This window comes from Mustela putorius, unplaced genomic scaffold (genome assembly GCF_011764305.1).
Source record: "Mustela putorius furo isolate JIRA1106 unplaced genomic scaffold, ASM1176430v1.1 tig00000095_pilon_pilon_pilon, whole genome shotgun sequence".
In the NCBI taxonomy this organism is placed as follows: domain Eukaryota; kingdom Metazoa; phylum Chordata; class Mammalia; order Carnivora; family Mustelidae; genus Mustela; species Mustela putorius.
This window is the reverse complement of record NW_025421280.1, coordinates 39,167,593-39,190,057: the sequence shown is the minus strand read 5'-3', so window position 1 is coordinate 39,190,057 and position 22,465 is coordinate 39,167,593. Positions and strand designations below refer to the sequence as shown.

At 57.4% G+C, this 22,465-nt stretch overlaps 1 protein-coding gene across 1 annotated transcript; it reads left to right on the top strand.

Moving 5' to 3' along the window:
* Positions 1–3,251: 3,251 nt before the first annotated feature.
* Positions 3,252–22,465, top strand: GNA15 (G protein subunit alpha 15). Its single transcript, XM_004771348.3, has 7 exons — positions 3,252–3,802; positions 9,962–10,146; positions 14,293–14,447; positions 15,041–15,169; positions 17,420–17,549; positions 18,611–18,764; positions 21,566–22,465. The coding sequence occupies exons 1-7, from the start codon at positions 3,658–3,660 to the stop codon at positions 21,790–21,792; spliced, it is 1,125 nt and encodes a 374-aa protein (XP_004771405.1). The 5' UTR covers positions 3,252–3,657; the 3' UTR covers positions 21,793–22,465.

The window sequence follows — 22,465 nt, the reverse complement described above, 5'->3', positions numbered from 1 at the left end:
GGAGGGACAACAGGCAGGGCAGGGCGGGGGGGAGGGGGTGTGGGAGGAAGGAGAGGAGGGAAGCAGGAAGAACCTTGACCTACACAAAAATGAGCAGGAGGATCATAGATCCAAATGTCACCTGTAGGGGCACCTGGGTGGCTCAGTGGGTCAAGTGACTGCCTTCAGCTTAGGTCAGGATTCCAGGGTCCTGGGGTCCAGTCCCGCCCTGGGCTCCTGCACTGGGAACCTGCTTTTCCCTCTCCTCCCTGCTCAGGCTCTCCCTCTCCCTCTCTCTCAAATAAATAAAATATTAAAAATCAATTAATCAATTAATTGATTAAATTCATGTGTAAAATGGTAAAACTCCCAGAAGAAAAGAACAGAGAACATCTTCATGGCCTTGGGTTTGGGGAAGAGTTCTCAGAAAAAACACCAAAAGCATGATCCACAGAGTTTAAAAAATGGGTACCTTGAACAGCATAGACATTGAAAATTTTGCTCCACTAAAGACAGGGTTAACGGGATGAAAAGCACCCCCCCCCCCCCCGCAGACCGGGAGGAAATATTTGCCTACGGCCTACCCAATAAAGGACTTGTATCCAGACCATACAAAAACTCTCCAGACACAGTCATAAGACAACAACGCACAAAAGAATCAGTACATGACACGACTAGATCCTTCCCCGAGGAGGATGCACGGATGGGGCCTACACACCGTTAGCTGGTCGGGTAGATGAACTCCCCAAGGAGACGCCGTCGCGCATGTCTTAGAAGCGCGAGAATGAAACATGCGCGCCCCACCGCGTGTGGAAGAGGACGCCGAGCAACCAGGGGTGTCCTCCTTCCCGGCGGGCCACGTGCAGTGGTGCGGCAGCTTTGGGAAGCCCTGAGCGGTGCGGGGCAGACCCTGGACCCCCAAATCCCACCTCGAGGGATTTATCCTGGAGAAACGAGCACAGTGTTGGTCGTAGCCGTCTTCATCATTCCGCACGGGAGACATTGCGCCGTCTTCTGCGCGTAAACCTCGCTGGGGGGTGCCCCACGCCCCGCTTGCAGGAGCGAGGGGTCTTAGGCACTTGGAATCTCAAACGCTAAGGGAGAGAAACCAACCTGAAGAGCTACCTAAGACTAGGCTTGCCTTGATACGACAGCCTGAAAAATATTTTAAACATCATGGCCACGAAGATCAGTGGTTTCTGGGGGCTGGGGCCCAGGGTGAGGGTCCGGCGACCCAGGAGGGGGTACCCGGAGGGAGATTTTCAGGGGCTGGAACCACATTCTGGCCACTGTGCAGGTGATAATTCCCATACTCTGACCTTAGTCGATACTCCTAGGACGGCACACCCAAGAAAGTGAAGACGGTGCCACGTCGATTTTAGAAATGAAGGACAAGAGAAATCTTATTACCAAAAAGTCTTCCTTGGCCACAGAGCGCCGTGGGGGCCGTTGGGCAGAAGGAAGGAACATCCGGGCACCCTCCCGGAGCTGATGACAGCCTTCACCTTCTCCTGGGTGCCAATCACGTGGCTGTCGGTTTCCCAACAGTTTATTAGATGGTACATTCATGTTTTATGCATTGTGAGTGTCTGCGTGCGTCTTAAAAACATGTACACAATTCCCGAATGAACCAGAAAGTGACAGACACCCTGAACGGCGGCCTGCGTGGGGGAAAGGAAGCAGCTCGCCTGTGTTAAGGGACCGGAAGGGAGATTCTTTTCAAGCTGGAGAGAGTCACAGAGACCAGGCCCCTGGCCGGCAGAGGGGCTGGGGGCGTTGGAGGAGTTGGGTCGTTTCCTCTGAAGCCCCTGGGAGCCGCGGAGGATGGTAAGCCAAGGCCCCACAGCCTGGTCCTGTTGTGACATGTGGGGGACTGGTGTCCCTTTGGGAAACACTCAGTGGGGGGCCAGGGGGCCCTCCGTGTCCTGCACCTGGCACTTGCCTCTGCTCCTGCTCCCGGGTCCGTGACTCAGCCCAGCCTCCCAGTTTTGCCAAGCTGGTTCTTTCTGTTCCGTGGCCCTCCCAGCGCTGCCTGGCTCAGACTTATTTCTGCTTTTCTTCATCTGCCACAAGACTGGGAAATCAGTTGCTCAGGCCTCCTGCCTCAGGGAGCACCTCTCCTCACAGCCATCCGGTTGTGGGCGGGAGGGCGGGTGAGCAGGGCAGCGCCTAGCACCCCGGTGACCCATTGGGGGCCCCTATCGAACTTCCCATCTGCCATTCGTTATGAATCAACAGCAGAGAAAACCGCATGATCTCGCCGGCCGGGCGGGGGGGAAGGGCTGTCGGCGGCTGCTGTGTGATCCAGGCGCTTGGCTCACCCTCTCTGAGCCTTGCTGCCGCCATCTGAGAGGTGTCCAGAGGCTCCCGATATCTCCGGGGGCAGGGGTTTTCACGAACTTTCTAGAGTTTTCTAGAACTTCTCGGAGGGGATTCTGCACCCAAAGATTTCTGGGATTGGAGACAACCCAAGACCTCCCCTTTTGCTGTGAGTGTCCGTCCAGGAAGCAGCTGTGCACTCCCCCCTCCACCTGTGTCACTGTCCTGCTTCTAGTGGCCCTGTGACCTTGTTGGGAGAATCCCTGCATGGCTTAGACTCCCAAGGCCCCCCTGTGCCCAGGCTGCCTGTCCAGCTCCTTCTCCTAGTGCCGCGGGTCATCCGGTCAAGGTGACCTTCCTTGACCCCCTATTTAACGCCCCCAGCCCCAGCACCCCAACATCCCCTACCCCCCGCCTGCTCTGCTTTATTTCTTGTTCAGAGACTAGCACCGTCCGACAGGCTAGAATATGTCTGAGAACTGGGTTGGGTTTCGTCTGGGTCTCTATCTAGAATGTTAGGCGGGGAGGCCGCAGATTTTGTCCTTTTGTTCCCTGTCGTGCATACAAGGTGCATACAACGGTGCCTGGCACACAGTCGGCGCTCAATAAATGTCCTCAGGAAGAAGGAAGGGCCCCTCCCCAGGGCTGCTTGGTCAGCGTCTAGAGCCTGGGGCCTCACCAGCTCCCAGGCCCGGGTGTCCTTCCGCCGCTGCCGCGGGGGCTGCCCCCGCAGGTCACTTCCTGACCCCGGGCCCCAGTTCACTTATCCGCACACGGCGGGTAACGGGAGCCGCCGCACATGGGAGCCCCCAGCCTTGACCGCTTTTCAGAAAAGATCGTTATTGGCGTTCTGATGATCTCTCCTAATTGGCTCGGAGGAGGGGAAGAAGGGGTGGGCCTGGGGCCAGCCTGGAGGCGGTGTCAGAGGCCGGGGAGGATGGAGTCCACGCCTCCTCCAGAATGAGGAAGGAGGACCCAGCGGGCGCTGCGGGAGGCAGACTGCGGTCCCGTCCGTCCCTCGCAGGCAGCCCGCCCTCCCCGGGGGCACCCACCCTCAACCAGTTTGGCAGGGCCGGGCAGGCAGTTCTGGAGATGGGCGGGGAGCCCTGAGCCTCCACACCTTCCCGGGCTCCTCCTCCTGCCCCCACCCGCCTGTGCCTGGCACTCAGGCCTCGCCGCTCAGGGCGCCCGGTGCCCAAGGCCGGGACGTCAGGGGTCTCTAGGGGTGACCCCCCCCAGAAGAGTGCGCCCCCCCCCCCCACGGGCCACTGCCAAGAGCCCTCTCCAGGGCCGGCTGGGCGGGGCGCCCTCCCCCGGGGGCCGGGGCCATGCGGCCTCGTGCCCGCTGAGACCCCCGCCATGGCCCGCTCGCTGACCTGGCGCTGCTGCCCGTGGTGCCTGACGGAGGATGAGAAGGCGGCCGCCCGCATCGACCAGGAGATCAACAGGATCCTCCTGGAGCAGAAGAAACGGGACCGTGGGGAGCTGAAGCTCTTGCTGCTGGGTGAGCAGGGCGGGGCCCGGGACCGGGACCGGGATGGGGACTGGGACGGGGACACGGTGCCGATCAGACCCCCCCACCAGGCCGGGAGCGTCTGGGAGCCCGTTTCTGGGCGAGGAGACAGAGGCACAGAGACATCCGGGTCCGGCCGCCTCGAGGGGCAGGTGCTGCAGTGGAGGTGGCCCCCGGGGCAGCAGGCCCAGCCCGCCCTACCGGCTGCGGCTGCGGCGGCCTCGGGGGTGGGGGTGGGGGGAGCCACGAGCTCCGCGCTGCAGCCCGCCCAGGCCCTCCCCAGGCCCTCCCGGCTGCGGCTCCACAGGCCCTCCCGCCCTCTCCCCGGCCGCGGGCCTGCCCCACGGAGGGCTTGACCATCCGCGGAGTGCCCTGGGCCCAGCATTGCCAGGGGCTGTGACTGACGGACGGATGGACGGATGGACTCATTCATTCGTTCATTCGTTCATTCAAGAGACAGTGAGTGACTCTTGGGGCACAGCAGCCACGGGCAGGGGCAAGGTCCCAGCCGCCGTGGACCTCATCGCTTGCCACGAGGGAGACCGAGGTTGGCCCAGACACCAACAAACAGAGAAAATAATTTCCGGCAGCAAGAAGAGTGAGGAGCAGGAGAAATCAGAGTAGAAGGGAGGAGCGACCGGGCTGGCGGGTTGGAAGGGAGACCCGGGAGAGCTCGAGGTCTCGTCCAGCTCACGGGTCCAACCCCACAGGCCTGACCCTGCGTGGGACATCCTGAGCCCTAGCAGGGACGGGAGGGGGGTGGGCTGGGCAGGTGTGGGGTGTCCCGGAGTCAGGGGGGCTGGCCGGCCGGCCCGGGGCCAGGAGGCTGGCCATCTGTGCCGGGGCCTCGCTCTTGCCTGGCTCAGTGGGCGGGGCCCGGAGCGGTGGAGCCATGGGACCCCGGGACGGCACCTGCACAGGCCCTTCTCAGTCTAGGCTTATACCTAGTTCTGGTAAGAGACAATTTAGTTTTCCAAGGCAGCTGGCCGTCCAGGTCCAGCCTCCGGCCCCGTGGCCTCGCGGACCCCGGCTCCTGCCTCTCCCTCCTGTAACCCGCAGGCGGCCACTGGGGTTCTTTGCTTTTCTTCATGGACTATTTTGTTTTCCTTCAATGTTGGTAAAATCGCCAATGAGGCTGTCTGAGCCTGGAAGCTTTTAATTAGGAATTTAATTGCTTTAATAGCTGTCTCGGATTTCTTCAGCCCGGGTAGGCTGTTCCAGTAATGGTAGGTGTCGTACGTGATGTGTGATTGATTACCTTTTAATAATAATATGATTAGGGCTAGCTAGGCTATTTCTTCTCCAGTGAGTTTTGGTTGTCAGTGCCTTTCAAAGCCCTTGCCCGTTTCTTCGAAGCTGTCGAGGTTACGGGCGTCCAGTCGTCCACCAAACCCGTCATCATCCCTTCCAGGCCGCGAGCCTTCGGGGCGGTGCCCTCTCTTGGGTCCTGTCTGCCTGCTTCCCTCCGTCCGTCAGGCTCGGGCTTATCGGCGTCGGTGAGCTTGTCCTTGCACACCTGAAGTTCACATGCCCGAACCGGAGGGCCTTTGCACGTGCTGTTCTTCTAGAAGCAGAACACCTCTGCACGGCTGGTACACTCACTCCAGGCAGCATGGCCCATGTGTCGCCTCCTCCGGGAAGTCTTCCCGGACTCACCCACTACAAAGGCCCCCCACCCTACTCTTTCCTCCACTCGATCCACGTGATCTTTCTTCCCAGCCCTCGCTCACTGACCCTCTCTTAGACTGGTTCACTGTGTTCCATGGTCTGTCTCGCCAGGGACACAGCAAACAGCACGAAGGTAGGACCGTGTCTCTCTCGTTCCTTCCCCGGCCCCCCGCTTCCGGCCCAGGAGCACGGTGACCCCGACAGAGAGCGGATGCCCAGAGCAAACTTTATAAATGAATAAGGGGATGGGTGAGTCCTGTGTCAGGGCGATGTTCCCCGGAGCTGTGCCAGACCTGGGGAGGAGAGGTCCCTGGCCCTACACAGCTCAGACCGCTGCCCAGCCAGCCCCACTCAGGAAGCCCCTTCTGCTGGACTCAGGTGGGGGAGGGGAGGTTGTCCGCGTCCCATGCGTGGCTGGTGACCCAAAACAGGAATTGAATCCAAAAGTTCTTTTTTCCTGGAGGTGGTTGATCTTTTTGAGGAAGCAGGCTGAGGGGCCAGGAGCCTGTCCCTGACAGGGAGCCATTGGCGTGTTGGGGAGTGAGGCACATCAGAGCGAATGAAGCCATCGGAGGAGCTGGCTCTGTCCGCAGCGCCGGAGGTAGATAGGATGGGGAAACTGAGGCTCAGAGAGGTGACGCGGTGAGCCCAAGGTCACGCAGCCTGGATCAGAACCTAGAATTCTGGGTCCAAAGCCCATGCACTCGACCTCCCTGCGAACGTGCCCCCTGGGGAGAAAAGCCCTGATTCCTCAGTGACGGATGGGGAAACTGAGGCCCAGGGAGGTGACAGGATCGGTCTGGGATTGGCAGCCAGCCCCAGCCCGAGTTGGACATGGACGCTGAGCCGCCGGCCCTCCAGCTGCCCAGACCTGACTCCCCGAGCCCCCGAGGCCCCGTTTCCTGGAGCTGCCGCCCCCTAGGGAAGGAGCCGCACGGGTGTCTCGTGATGACCAGGGTTGGCACAGCTCTTCCCAGTGTCTGCGAGGTTCCACTTCCTCATCCGTCCCCAGAAGGAAGCAGCCACTTCCCCTCTGGCCCGCCAGGTGGGCAGAGCTGTCCCTGGGCCCCCCTCCCCCCGCCCCACCAGGGGCTTTCCCGAAGCCGCCCGGGAGCCTGGGGCTGAGCAGTCCCCGCACCCTTCGTGGCTTCAGGACGGTCCTGGGCTGCAAAGAGAGGTTTCCACCCGCTGGAGTTTTCCGCCTGTGACCCATTCATGAGTCACAGGGTCTGGGGTGCTGGTGGCGACCAGGATTTTTTTTTTCCCTTTAACAAACCAGAGGAGAAGAGAGAAACATCAAGTTAGCTGTTGCTTTGTGAGGCCTGGGATTGCTCTCCGCACTCCTGGGGGAGACCGAGACCCCCCAAGCCGGATGACATCACCTGATACTCGGACGACGTCGTCTGATTCTCGGATGACATCATCTAGATGATGTCGTCTGATACTCGGGTGACACCTCACCTGGCTGGCGGGCCGCATCCCGTTTTGTTGGTTTAAGAGCTGTTAGGGCTTGAGTCTGCTGCTGGCTGTGTGGCCCTAGGAAAATCACCTCCCTTCTCTGACCCTTGGGCGTCTTCTGTAGATGGCAAGCCAGTGAGGTCGAGAGAGGACTCACCGAGGACGGGCACAGGTGGCTTTGGCCCCGGCCCGGGTGGACGCTCGCCGTGATTATCGTGATGGGAACTTCCCGGTGTCCCACTTAAAACCCAGGGGCTCTGGGCTCAGATGGAGTGAGGTTTGTGTCCCAGCTCGGCCACCATCGGCTGCATGGCCCACAGCAGGCCCGTGAGCCCACCTGGGACTCAGTTTCCCCACACGAACAGTGAGCCAAGAGCCGTCCTCCGGTCAGGGGAGGCTCTGGTGCGGCGGTGCGTGCTGGGCTCAGGGCTGTGCTACCCACACGCTGCCCCGCAGGGACACTGGCTGAGCTGGACGCCTCCCTTCGTAGAACCCAAGACACCCCGTGATCTCAGACCCGTGCGGCTCCGCGCTGCACAGTTTCAGCCCGTGGACCCGTGGCGTGGGCTGTTCGGGTGCTCGGGGCGGGGGGGGGGGGGAATGCCTTATTTTGGAATAATTTTACAGGTACAGGAAAATGGCAAAGGTAGGGCAGAGAGTTTCTGTCGACTCCTAAACGGCTTCCCCTCGCGCTCGCGTAGCGGAGAGGGCAGCACGCATGTCACGGCCGAGAACGTCACTGGTTTTCCGACGGGGCCATTTTCCTGCTCCGCCGCCGCCTCCAGCACCTCACGCTGCACGGAAGCTTCCCAGCCCCTTCGCTTTGCAATTTGAGACACGTTCAAACCTCGCGGAAAAGGGGCGCCTGATTCTTCTGCATATGTTGGCCTTTTACCGTATGGCCTCGGTCCCCCCTCTCTGTGCACACACTCTTGTGTGTATAGTCGTCCTTTAGATGATGCGTTATTATATCTACAATTTGTTTTATTATGTGTTCGCGTTTTTAATAATACGTACTCATGTCTCCCCCGGAACTGCTTGCAAGTAAGTTGCAGGCCTGACGGCTTTTTACCCCTAAATACTTGACGGGCTTGGGTCCCCCCGCCAAGCAGGGAGGACCAGGGGCAGGTGACGGCGGAGGCAGGCACCAGCCCGGCCCGCACACCTGACTCACAGCGCGGCTCTCCCCTTTCCCTGCTGGTGTCCCTCGGGGCAAGAGAAAAGCTGGTCTTTCTCTTGGACCTCGAGTCCCGTGGACTTAACAGATACCGGTTTCTCCCGGCCCACCCTTGTTGCCCTCAGATATGTGGGGGTGCAGAGCTTCTGGGGGGCTGACGCAAGGCAAAAGCTCCCCCCCCCCCACCCTCTCTCTGCTCCCTCTGCTGCGTTTCCTCTTTCTGGGCTCCAACCAGACCACCCCTTCCTTTTCTGCTGCTTCCTGTTCCTCCTTCCAGTCCGCCATCCTGTCCCTGGAAGGACCCACCGCCAGGGTCCCCCAGGAGCGGGGCAGGGCAGGAAGGTGTTGGCGGGACCTCCTGGTACCACGTGCCCTGCCTGGCTGTCACACTCACTGCACAAAAGAGGAAACAGAGGCACACCGGGAGCGAGGGTCCAGAGCTCGGACAGCGGCGGGGTTGAGCCTTGGGTGTCTGACTTTCCAGCCCAGGCTGTCGGAGATCCTAGTGACGCTGTCGCAAGCCCAGGGCCGGCTTCCTGGGTGTGGGACCGGGGTGGGCCCACAGCGCTCTGGGCTCAGAAGGGCCTCATCTCGCACTTGGCCCGTGAGTCGTGCAGTCGGCCCTGCAAGGACCCTCTGATCCCTGAGCAAGGTCTTGTTGAGTCTGTCCCCCGAGGAGCTCTCAGAGGTGCCCTTCTCTCCACCTGGGTCCAGCCTGCCCTTGCCCGCCACAGTCTGTCCCTGCTACAGTAGCCGCCAGAGGATACCTGTGAGGACCTGGGTCAGGTGTTCCACACCCCACCACCCTCCAGGGCTCCCACCTCCCTGGGGTCAAAGTCCCAAGTCCTCTCCTGGTCCCCAGGCCCTGCACCACCAGTCCCCTGCCCTCCCTGCCCTCCCCCTCTCCCTCTTTCTCCCTCCCCCATTCTGCCCCAGCCAAATGGCCTCTTCTCTGTTCCTCCAAACTACCAGGCCTGATTCTGCCCCAGGGCCTTTGCACGGGCCGCGCCCTCTGCATGAAGTGCCTTTCCTCCACATTTTGGCACAAGAGCAAGCTTCCCAGACTTCAGATCTCAATTCTACAAATTACCTCCTCTGAGAGGCCTTCTCTGACATTCAGCTGGAGTCAGCTAAACACGATTTATTCTATTCTATTTCCTTCATTAAAGTTTCTGCCCCCAGAATTACAGCAAATAGTAATGATAGTGATTCCTACTGTAGTCAGGGCTACAACTGCTGCTAACAGTGAACCCTAGCTGACCTAGCTTGCACTGTCTAGGCATCATGTAAGCCAGGGCTCCACGAATTTTCGTGTACAAGCAGACAGTAAATATTCTCAGTCCCAGGGGCCGGACTTCCCACCTACCTGTATCGAGGACACAGCCATAGATTGTTTGTAGGCACACAGGCACAACTGTGTGCCAATAAAACTTTATTTGTGGACACTGACCCACGAATTTCACATCATTTCTGTATGTGACAAAATAGACTTTTTCAAAAAAATTCCTTCCCATCATTTAAAAATTTAAAAACTATAACCGTAAAAAGCGTCCGAGGTTTCAAAGCCGGCCACGCAGAAACAGACGGCCCGCAGGATAGTTTGCTGCCCCTCCCCCCCGCCCCGGGAGCCCCTCACAGTGAACTCCTTTCCTGGGAGCTGGCAGGCAGGGTCTGTCACAAACCCCGTCTTACAGCGGGGGAGCCTGAGGCCCGGAAGATGAAGGCCATGGTCCCGGGTCACAGAGCGCGGCCCTGGCCAAGCCAGGATTGGGGCCGTGAAGGCATGGGGGGGTGGGCGGGGAGGGCTGCGGGAGCCCCAGGGCTGAGCGGCCCGTCTGCCTCCCCAGGGCCCGGCGAGAGCGGGAAGAGCACGTTCATCAAGCAGATGCGGATCATCCACGGGGCGGGCTACTCGGAGGAGGACCGCAAGGGCTTCCGGCCCCTCGTCTACCAGAACATCTTCGTCTCCATGCGGGCCATGATCGAGGCCATGGACCGGCTGCAGATCCCTTTCAGCAGGCCCGAGAGCGGCGTGAGCATCCTGGGGCCTCCCCTCCTGGGTTCCAAGCTGGCGGGGGCGGAGGGGGGGCTCTGGACCTCAGGATGGGACCACGTCCCTAGAGACTCCCAAACCCAGGCTGTATCCACTAGGACCCCCAGGGCAGGAGTGCACCCTCAGACCCCAAAGTCCAGGACCGTGTCCCCTCAGACTCCTCAGGGTCAGGATTGTGTCCCCTCAGGCCCCCGCAGGTCAGCACGTGGGGCATGGCCGAGTCCTTTGGGCCCCCAGATCATGTTAGGTTCATCCAGCACTTTCCTGGGGGTCTTCCGTGCATCCCAGGCGACTTGGCAGCGGCTCCCCTCTCCTGCCTCCCCCGTGCACCCCCGGCTCGGTCATCTCTGGCCCCCGCGACGGCCAGGGCGGGAGTCCTGAACCAGGCCCTATTTCACCAGGGGAATGTTGGACTGAGTCCTGCCTGTCCTGCTGCGGGAGGGCCGCTGCGCACGCACATGTCACATCCCTTTCTCGTTAAATTTTATTCAGTGACGCTCCCCACAAGCTCTGCCCTTGCAACCGATCTCCACGTGCAGCAGGCAGGGCTGGTGACGGCAGATCCCTGGGACATAGTCACTTTGCCTGATTACAACTTCGTGCCCCTTGGACGGCAGCTCCCCAAATCCCCCCTCCGCGGCCCTATTCTGCTCTCTGCATCCATGGGGGTTGCCTTTTCTAGACGCCTCATGTGAGTGGGGCCCTGCAATGTTTGTCCTTTTGTGACCAACTTATTTCCCTTAATGTGATGCCCCCACATTCATTCAACCAGTTACCTAACGCAGAATCCCCTTCTTTTGTAAGGCCATATAATATTCTGATGTGTGTGTGTGTGTGCGCGCATGCTCATGTGCATGTGAGTGTGTGTGCATGTGTGTGGGTGCGTGCACCACGTTTCCATTATCCATTCACCTGCTGGTGGACACTTAGGTCGTTTCTACACCTTGGATGCTGGGAATGGGGCTACAGGAAACACGGGGCGTGCTCATATCTTTCCAAGATCCTGATTTGAATTCTTTTGGTCAAACACTCGGAAGTGGAATTGCGGGATCCCAGGGTAGTTCTATTTTGATTTTTTGGAGGAACCTCCGTGCTGTTTTCCACAGCGGCTCCACCAGTCTGCATTTCCCCCAGTGGGGCACAAGGGCTCCAGCTTCTCCACATCCACACCGGCACCTGTCCTCTGTTTGCTTTTTATAATAGCCATCCCGACAGGTGTGACATGACCTCACCTTTCTCGAACCGAAAAGCTTCTGATTTTGAAGTTGAGCTGGTCCAAGGACTTCGGGAGACCAAATGGGGCTGGTAGCACCTTCCTCACAGGGCTGGTAAAAGAATGTGGTCTATTAAAAGTGATGAAAGCTCTCAAAATGTGCCTGGAATGTAGTAGGCCACAGTAAGCAGGAAACCCCTTCCAGCGGGGAGCCGTGGTCCCCATCTCCTAGATGCAAAACAGGAGGCTCAAGGAGGAGAGACACTTGGCTAAATGTTCACAGTCCACAAGTGGAAGACCAAAGATAAGCACCTGCTATCCACCCCACCACCTTTGGTTACACCGCTTTGCTTTACAGAATAATGTTTTTATTGAGATATAACACACGTGCCAGAGAAGCCCGATGGTGAACTCAGTGAATCATCACAAACCAAGACATGTGTGTAACCACTGCCTGGGACGAGAAGGAGAAGCGAGGCCCCTTCCCAACATCACTACCCAACCCCCCTCCCAGGGCTAACCACTATCCCGTCTTCCATCAGCATCTCACCTATTTTTGAACTTCTCCTACATGGAGTTAGATGGAAGGTTCTGCCATGTCTGGCTTTTGGCACTGCACAGTGCAGCGCGTCTGTAATTCCTCCATCGTTGGTGGTATACTTGTGGTTTTTCCCTTTCCACCATATATATTTTAAGAAAACCTGTGCATTTCTGTTGGGTATCTGCATAGAAGTCGATGTGGATCAGAAAGTGGGTTAGATCAGGAAGAGACACCAAACTGTCTCCAAGCAGGAGTGTGTGAAGAGTTCTGTTTGTCCCAAATCCGAGCCAACACCTGATGCTGTCCCCTCGTTGTAGCCATTCTGGTGCATTCTTGGTCGTCTTTGATTGTGGTTCTGATTCGCATTTCCCTGGTTAATAAGGCGGTTGCACACCATTTCATATGTGTGTTGGACATTTGGATATTCCATTTTTGTGAAGTACCTGTTCAAAACTTTTGCCCATTTTTGTTTTTGTTTTTAGTTTTGCCGATTTTTTCTTTCTCTCTCCCTCTCTTTCTTTCTTTCTTTCTTTCTTTCTTTCTTTCTTTCAGTATCAGTTTTTTTCTTACTGATTTGTAGCATATTCTTTGTATGTTCTGGATATGAGAACTTTGTTATGTATTTTGCAAATATTTTCTCCCCATCCGTTCCTTGCATTTTCATGGTGTCTGGATGAATAGCTCTTAATTTGAATGAAGCGTGTCAGTCTTCTGGTTAATAATGTGTTGTTCGTGGGGGAGGGAGGTTGGAGCCAGGTTGAGATGTTTTTCCACTCCAAGGTCATGATAAAACTCTCTATTGCTATCTTTCAAGGGAGCTTTGTTGTTTCATATGTAGATTTACATTCCTGGAATTGATTTTTGAGTAGGGTGTGAGGCAGGGATTATGTTGCTTTTCTTTCACCCCCCCTTGCCTTGCTTCCCCCAGGACAGATATTCAATCATGCTAATACCTCTTATGCTTTCCCCACTGTACCACAGTCTCATCTTTGTGATGAATCAGGTGTTCAAATGTGCCTGGACCCACTAATGCTCACTGTTCTGTTCCATTGGTCATTTTATCTATCTTTGAGTGACTATCACTTCATGTTAATAATTGTAGCTTCCTAATATCTAGGTTTCGAGCGTGCTAGTGTAAATCCTGCCACTTTGTTCTTCTCCAGAATTGTGTGGGCTACTCCAGGCCCTTTTGCATTTCTACATAAAGTTTATAATTACCTTTTCAATTTTTACAAACACACACACACACCCCTTCATACCTTTCTGGGGTTTTAGCAGAACTGCATGGAATCTGTAGATTAATCTGTGGAGAACTAGAAGCTTAAAAAAATGTTGAGTCTTTCAATCCATGAACATGGCACAGCCCTCCGATTATTTAGCTCTCTTAAATTTTTCTTAGCCATGTTTTCTACATTTCAGTGTAGAGGGCTTTCACATCTGTTGTTAGATTTATTCCTCAGTATTTGATATCTTTCAGAACTAACTAACATGTAAATGAAATTTACATTTTTTAAAATTTCCACTGGTTCATGGTTAATATACAGCCACCCGTTTGATTTTTGTTTATTGATCTCACATTCAGGAACCTTGCTAAGTTAACTTGTTTATTCTGACAGCTCATCTCTAGGCTGTTTGGGATTTTCTACCTATAGTCATGTTACCTGTGAATAACCACAGCATAACATATTCCTTCCCAAACCTGACACCTTTCCTTTTTTTCCCCCTGTTGTATAGCACTGGCAATACAACAATATGGTGTTAATTAGAGATCGTGGAAGTGTTAGTTACATTCCCAGTCCGGAGGAACACACATTCACATGCACGTGCCCAGAAGCACAACCACACACATGCGGATTCACAGGCATCTACAAGCCCACATGCACACACACCCACGTGTGTGCACAAACCAGCGCACACACCCGCACATGCACAGGCCAACACAGGAAGTCTGAGAGGCACGGACGCCCTCCTGCTAGAAAGAAAGGAGGAGAGATGGAGTGGAGGTTGCTGGGAGGAAGAAGGGGAAACATGCAGGGCTGCTGGGCAGGCGGCTCAGGCTGCACGTGCCTCCATCTCCCCGAGAGACCTGGCCACAGGGCTTCATTGCACTACCTGGTCTGTGGTGGGGGGTCCCGTAGCAACTTGCCCCCTAGGCATCCAAGAACCAGAACTGATGTCCCCACTGTGTTGTCTGCTGTCTCTCCGCCCTCTGTCTGGGGACACACAGGTGCGGAGCAGAACAGAGGGGTGGAGCAAGACTGCAGTGTGGGTGCGGGGGGGCTCCCTACCAGAGAGAGGCAGTGACTCGCAGGGATGTGTGTGGCCCTACCCTGCCAGGCTGTCCTGAAGTTCCCTGTGCTTCCCTCCCCAGCACTATGCCAGTGTGGTCATGAGCCAGGACCCCTACAAGGTGACCACTTTCGAGAAGCACTACGCCGTGGCCATACAGTGGCTGTGGAGGGACGCCGGCATCCGGGCCTGCTACGAGCGCCGCCGAGAGTTCCACCTGCTTGATTCAGCTGTGTAGTGAGTGTGGGGGCCTGCAGGCTGCAGGTGTGGGGTGCAGGGCACAGCTGAGATGCAGCCAGGGATGAGCTCCTCCCGGGGATCGCTCTTGGACAGTCAGGGTCCAGGCTGGTGGGCTCTGGCTGTGGGACATGCTGTGGGGTGGGCTGGCTATGGACAGTCTTCCTCCAGAGTGATGTCATTCAGGGGGACACTGACCAGCCGTGACATCATTCCTGGGGTGACACTGCTCATCATCACACAGTGACACTGTCCTGAGTACAATGTTGGGCATCTAGGGTGATTTGACAGTTGAGACTTTTCTTGGGACAGATTCACTGGGTGACAGCTCCCCGAAGGTGACTTCCCCCTCCCCCCGCCAAGTGAGACTGTTCTTGAGTTCATACTGTCCTTGAGATCATGCTGCTTTCCAGCTTGAGGGTAAAACCGCTTCTTCCCGATGCTCCTCCAGGTCAGGGTGATGCTCTGGGCCACCTGCAGAGCCAGAGATCCTGGCCCCTCCCTGAGCAGGGGCCTCACCGGGCTTTGGGTGGGGGGGTCTGAGAAACAAACTAAGGCTGCAAGACTGGGCCTCAGGACTCCTCCCTCCACAGCTACCTGTCCCACCTGGAGCGCATCACTGAGGAGGGCTACATCCCCACAGCCCAGGACGTGCTCCGAAGCCGCATGCCTACCACTGGCATCAATGAGTACTGCTTCTCCGTGCAGAAGACCAACCTGCGGTGAGCTCACAGCCCAGAGCTGGGGAAAGTTTCCTATGGGAGGGCAGAGGAACTGGGGCCCTGAAGGATGAAGAGGAGTTTCCTGGTCCCAGTCCTCAAGGGCTTTCCAGGCTGAAGGGGGCAGAGCCAGATCTAGACACCCTCAGCCCCCTTACAGCCAGGTCTGAGGCTGGAAGACCCCAGAGTGGGGCAACCAGAGCTCTCGGAGGGCAGGTTTTCCTAAGGAGAGGACATTGGTATTAGGGCATTGAAGGATGAGTAGGAGATCATTAGGATAAATCTTGAAGGGCCGCTGGCTAGGGGGAGCAGCGACTTTGTGGTCAGTGACATTCCAGAGGGATTGATTCAGGGCTGGGGGAGCTCAGAGGGTGATCCTCTTGGGGGGTGAGAATGGAGGTCGGAGACTCAGGAGGGGGCAGGACCATGATCCAAGCAGGAAGGGCTGGTAAGGGCAGGCGCAGCGGGCATGGGATGGTATTGAAGGGGTGGTGCAAAAATCGTTTTGCACGTGGAAGGGGCAGGACTAGATGAGGAGAAGAATCTGAAAATCAAGGTGATGGGGTCAACGTTGGGCCATGGTGGTGGCAGCAGCATGGAGGTATTCGATTAGACCGTGAAGTCATTTGGGGCACCAGGGTCTGAGGAGTCTGGTGCATCTGGCACGTGGCTGGACACACACAGGCCTTCGCTGGAAGGTGGAGGTGTACGTAGCCAGTGCAACAGGGGCTTATCCAGGCAGAATGATGGCCAGTGTCAAAGACTAAGGCAAGGTGAGGAAGAGTACACTGAGAGAAGTGACTTCTGGGATTGATGACCTCAGCAAGCTCGGTGTCTGTGGGCTCCTGGCGGGGAGCTGTGGAGGGTGCAGAGCGAGGGCCGGACACAAGGGGTTGTGTTCACTTCCCCCATGTTGACTCCCACGCTTCCCCGGATGGACCCCTCAAACATGCTCTTCTGGCCTTTTCATAGTCCTTACAAGGATGGTTCATCATTTTCCGTTTGCTGTCGGCCTCCTCCCCTGATGGAGAGCCGCACAAGGCCAGGGGAGGAGCTTGGTTCTCCTGCTTTGCTAGTGGTGATCAGCTCGAGATTAGAGTGGAAGTTGGTGAATGTGGGAGGATGAGTGGACGGATGGAATGAACGAGTGGACGGACGGGTGCGTGTCTGCGCGTGCAGGTGTGCCGAGGTGGGTGCCTGGGTGGAGGAATGGGCGGATGGGTGGATGCGTGCGTGCGTGGGTGCGCGGGTGACGGAGGATGGACGGTGGGTGGTTGGATAGATGCGCGGACGGGTGGGGGGGTGAGCATGTGGGTGGAAGAATTGGTCAAAGTTTAGGAATGAAAATAGAGGTTGGGGAAGCTCACAGGAGAGCCCGCGCCGAGGTGCTGATTTTCAGGGGGGAAGCCTTGAGTGTGTTCTTAGGCCAAGGACAGAGCTAACCCGTGGAGTGAGGGCTCAGAGGAAGCTGAGACTGTGAGACGGGAGACTGGCAATGGCATCCCTCACACCTGTCAGTCCCCAGAGCCCTGCTCTCAGCCAGTGCACCCCCCGTTCTGCTCTGAGGTTTCAGGGAGTCCCAAGAGGGCCAAGAGGGTTTGGTTTGGACTCAGGGATCACGAGCCACAGGCACCAGCCTGGTTTTCCATACAAAGGGGCAAGTCCCTTCTTGCTCTGGGGCGTCTGGCATTTCCTGTTGGCTGCCTGGGTAACAGTCCCGTCCCCGGGAAAATGACGCAAGCCTTGTTATCAGTGACCCACATTTCTGAGAGGAGAGAAGAGGAAGACGGGAGGGCTCAGGCTTTTGTTGCGGTGTGTGGAGGTGGAGTCTGGGCCCTTGCCCTGGGCCACACACAGACAGGGCGATGTTGGCCCCAACAGAACAGTGCACACGTCACAGATGGGGAAACTGAGTCCTGGACTATTCTGCAGTTGGTTCCAGGTCACCTGCCAGACCCCGGATGTGTCTGGCCTGCTGTCTTCTGCCACGGGGTGGAAATCAGGCATCCCAGAACAGAAGCTCAGTAAAGTCTCCCCTCCCATGCCTCAGTTTCTCCATGTGTAAATGACCCAAGAGTAACACCTGCCCCACGGGGCTGAAATGCACTCACACAGCAGAGGCATTGGCCCGGAGCCTCGCCCTGATTCCTGCTGTTATTAAATATGGATCTTGACACACCCCAGATGTGCCTGGGGTCCAGGGTGCCATGGCAGGGGATCCTGATGAGGTCTGATGGGGGTGATCCTTGGCAGGATCGTGGACGTCGGGGGCCAGAAGTCAGAACGCAAGAAGTGGATCCACTGCTTCGAGAACGTGATTGCCCTCATCTACCTGGCCTCGCTGAGTGAATACGACCAGTGTCTGGAGGAGAACAACCAGGAGGTGAGGGCCACCGCGGGTGCAGGGTGCGCTGCCTCCTGCTGGCCCGGGATGTGGAGCTGAGCAAAACACCCCACCGCCACTCTTCTGTGGTCAGAACATTGAGTCTAAGACACAGATCCATAAACACCCCGGACTCTCTCTCCCTCTCTCTCTCTCTCTCTCTCATCCCGAGACATGGCCCCAGGAAGCACAATGCAGCTGGCCTGGGAAAATGGGTCATGCCCCAGGGAGAGCGTCCTGCTTTTATTCAGAAAGGCTGGGCATTGCTCCTTTGTGAACCCTTCTCCTCATTAGGACCTGGCTCGCTTCAGACATTTGCGCTTTTAGGGGTTAAAGTTTCACACACCCAGTCTGGGGAATCCAAGGGTCGATGCTAAAATTTTAACTGTCAGACCAAATGCAACAGAATAAATTTGAGGTCATTCTGCCACAGAGCTTGGTCGAATGCAGCACACACCACCCCCACCCCTGCCATGTCCTGGTTTGCTGTGGCTGCCGTGACAAAGTGTGACAGCCTGAGGGCTGGAGCCACAGAGAGACATCTCCTCTCCCAGGGCTGGAGGCCACAAACCCCAGATGGGCATGTCAGCTGATTCTTCCGAGCCCATGAGGGAGACTCTGTCCCCAGCTCTCCCTACTTCTGGGGGTCGCTGGCTGTCCTTGGTGTCCCTTGGCCTGGAGACACGACACCCCATCTCTGCCTCTGTGGTCACATGGTCTTAGCCCCATGTATCTCTGTCCAAATGTCCCCTCTTTATAAGGACCTCTGCCATGGGAGGTGACAATCTACTGTGACTTGTTCTCAACTAATTACATCTTAGAAAACCCCTATTTCCAAATAAGGTCCCATTCTGAAGTTCTAGAGGGAAATGAACTTGGTGGGGACACTAGTCAAGCCAGTAGAGGCACACAAAAGCATGGGCACAGCCCCTCTGACCCACGCAGGAGCTGGGGAGCCCCAAGTTCTTGGACGTTAGGCTGACAGCCCCACCTCCACATGGGGGGGGTCGGTGGTCCAAGCTGGCCACTGGAGTAATGACTTACCTGTTCCCCCGACCCAGAACCGAATGAAGGAGAGCCTGGCCCTGTTCGGCACCATCCTGGAACTGCCCTGGTTCAAAAGCACATCTGTCATCCTCTTCCTCAACAAAACTGACATCCTCGAGGAGAAGATCCCCACCTCCCACCTGGCCACCTACTTCCCCAGTTTCCGGGGTGAGTGGTTCTAGAACTTTCTATACCCTTCATCTCCCAAAAGCAGCTCCCAAGACAAATGCTGGTTCAGACTCTACCTCGGCTAGAGTCAGTGGAGTTTCATATGCGATGGGACAGACCTGAGGTCCAGACCCAAGTCCGGAGTCTCAGTGCCCCCCTCTGCAGGATGGGGAGAAAGTGACAGCTGCCACCATTCTTGATGCGGTGCCTTCAAACAGGGGCCTCTAAGGAGGCGGGTGTCATAGATCTCTTGTGTGTGGGTCTGCCGTAGAGTTCATTGTCATAAGCCACACCTGGAAGGCGCCAACAACTATTTCCAGAATCAGCCTAGATCTTGGAGACTTCTTTTTTTAATCTTTCGTAGGCATCTTATCTCTATCTAAGATAGCAGATGCAAAAAGAAACCAGTGCCTGGCCTTTGGACAAGTCCTTCCAAGGCACGGGGCTCAGTTTTCATTGATACGGCAACCGTCTTACACGCGGTACCCGTACCAACGGTCGTGTCTTGGCGAGGGCGCGTGAATCAGGACTATAACCCTACCCTGGGCAGGAACAGGTTATATTCTAAAGAGAGGGCAAGTGGGGTTTGGGTGCGTCCCAGGAAGGGGTGAATGGGCTCGAACTCTCCTTGGAGGGCCACTGTGGAGGGGCTTGAGCGACAAACTGAGCGACAAACGCCCGCTAAATTAGGGGCTTAACATAGCCCTTTGGCTTCACTCAAGTTTTTGCGCTGCAGGAACTTGGGAAGGGGTGAGGCGGATGAGCACATCCTTGATGCGCGTGGCATCAGCTGAGGTGGCCGCGAGTGAGATCCCCCCCACTCTGACTTCCAACACTGTATGTCTGACCCCTCTACGCCCTCTTCCTCCTGCCTCCCCGTCCTTCCCCCTCCTGCTCTCTCTTTCTCCCCCCTCTCTCCCTCTACATGCCTCCCTGGCCCCATCTGGTGTCTCCTAATCCATGAACCTTGGGCTTGCTCACAGCATGACTGTTTTGGGGTGACCCGACTCCAGCCTCAGGGGGTTGGCAGGGGGGAGCCTCACAAGTCCCAGATGGTAAGAGATGCCTCACTCTATTGGTCAACCAAGTCACTGGGGCCAGATCATACTCAAAAGGAGCCAAAGAGACTCCCTTCTCGATGGCCAGATGGCACCCACGTACAGGGAGGGGAGTGATGGCCGCGATCCTGGAGACAAGCTGGCTTCATTTTCTGGGGCCAAAAACCAGGTGGCAGGAAACCACCGAAGTGTATCCCCCTCAGGTAATGAGGCCGGAAGTGCGAAATCAAGACGTCAGCAGGACTGGTTCCTTCTGGAGGCTCTGAGGGGACATCTGAGCTAGGCATCTCTCCTAGCTTCTGGTGTTGCCTGCAATCCTTGGGGTTCCTTGACTTATAGACACAGCATTCCCATTGGCCTCAGCCATCACATGGCTATGTGTGTGTGTGTGTTTCCTCTTTTAATATGGACTGCAGTCATGGGCTACCAGACCCACCCTAATCCAGTATGACGCCATTGTGGGCTAACTCATGACAACTGAAGACTGTATTTCCAAATAAGGTCATGCTCTGAGGTTCTGGGTGGACAGGGATTTGGGGGAATGCTAGTCACCCCAATACACAGGCAACCATGGCAGATGCCGCTATAAACTTGGTGACATCACCATGGGTGTGACCTTTGGCCTTGTCAGGTCTCAGAGCCCACGGGAGCTCCTCTCAGCCAATCAGACCAATCAGCCAATCAGATTTGGGGGCCTGGGAGACAGATGTCAGCTTATTCCAGCATGGCAGACATGGCCAGGAGAGTTTGGGGATGCGGAGAAAGTGGAGAGTTTTGAAGGATTATTTCCTTCACATCAAAGGAAACCTTCATGACTCACCTTTTTCTCCCAGCCATAGGCTGGAGAACTCTTTGCCAACTTCTGGCGCTCAGTCCTTCCCTCTTCTGTACTAAATAACATCTGTGATTATAACAACAGCTCACGCATCAAACCCCATTGGAAGCACCTAGTGCAGCAGAATTCCTTCTTCTCACCACGTAGAGGTGGGGAAACCGAGGCACAAGGAGGTGCAAACACTTGCCAAAAGCCACATAGCCGGGGAGTGGCAGAGGCAAGATTCGAACCCAGGCAGTCTGGATCAGGAGCCAGCAGACTTACCCGCTGGGGATCCTAACTTTCTGGAAGAGTGCCAACAACTTTCTCATTATTGAGTAGAGAGCCCTCTACAGGGCTGCATTGAATCCTCACAACACTGGGCGGCTGGGGACGGTTGGGATCCCCATTTTACAAGTGAGGGAACTGAGGCTTGCAGCAGTTGCGGGGACGACCGAATAAGGCAACCCAACTAGGAAGTAGCAGAGCCAGGCCGTGGGCTCTGGCTTGAGACAAAGACGCAGACAGACACAGAGAGGCTGAGCATGTCAGCGGCCTCCCCAGGGTGGCCATCCCTCCCCTTCTCCTGGCCTCGGTTTACCCATCTGCCCCGCTCAGAGAGACCTTTGTCCGCAGCTCCAGGTTCCCAGCCCCTCAGTTACAAACCCAGACACGTGAGCTTCTTTCTTTAACACGGTTCTGCCCAAAGTCCCAGAGCCCAGTCTTATTGGATCATCCCAGGTCATGTGTCACACCGGAATCCATTCTTGAAGCTCCCATTGGCTGGACCTGATGGTCATGTGACCCTGTATAAAGTCCAAAGATGGCGCCCGCCTGCCCCGTCCTTGCCGGCCCTGCCGCCCTGATGAGGGACAGTCCGGCCCGCCCCGCGGACCGCGAGCCCTGACTGGCCGCTCCTCTCCCCGCAGGCCCGAAGCAGGACGCGGAGGCAGCCAAGAGGTTCATCCTGGACATGTACACCGGCATGTACGCGGGCTGCGTGGACGGCGCGGACGGGAGCAGGAGGGGGCCGCGCTCCCGGCGCCTCTTCAGCCACTACACGTGCGCCACGGACACGCAGAACATCCGCAAGGTCTTCAAGGACGTGCGGGACTCGGTCCTGGCCCGCTACCTGGACGAGATCAACCTGCTGTGACCCCGCGCCGCTGCCCCCGGGCTCGCCCCGCGCGTGGCGGGCGGGACCTGCGGGCGGCCCGGGGCTCGCGGAGCCCGGATGCCCCCGTCGCTCAGCCCCGCGTGCGGGCGGCGAGTGGGTCGCGGGTCCGAAGGCCGGTCGCCGCCTGCTCCTTTCGCGGCCCTCCCCAGGCCCTCCCTGGCCTCCGTTTACCTCCCGGGAGAGGTAGCGCACGGGCCGCCTGGGACGGCAGGGCGGAGGCAGAGTGAGGGGGCCCTGCCCTGGGCTGGGTCTCCCCGGGGCGGAGGCCGGGGACCCCACGGAGGCGACGCGCCAGCCCGGTGTTGGGGGCGGCGGCGGGGGGCGGGGCGGGGGGCGACTTCGGTCCCAGGGACGGACTCTGGCGCCCCCTGGCGGACGGGAGGCGGCGCCTGCCAGCCTGAGTCCGGAGAGCGCGGGGACTTCCCTGTCCCCGGCGGGAAGAGAGACCCCGAAAACGCCGTCCCTTCCAGAGTCTGTGCCTCCAAGCGTGTCTCGCCCTGTTTACAGACCAGGGAGGCCGAGGCCCACGCGCTTCCCCCACTTCCCAGGCTGGGGGCCCGGCGCTGCGTCTCACGACCTTTCTCTATTTATTCCCCCCCCCCCACCCCCCCAGCGGGGCCCCTGCGAGACATTAAAAACAGGACAGGCCGGA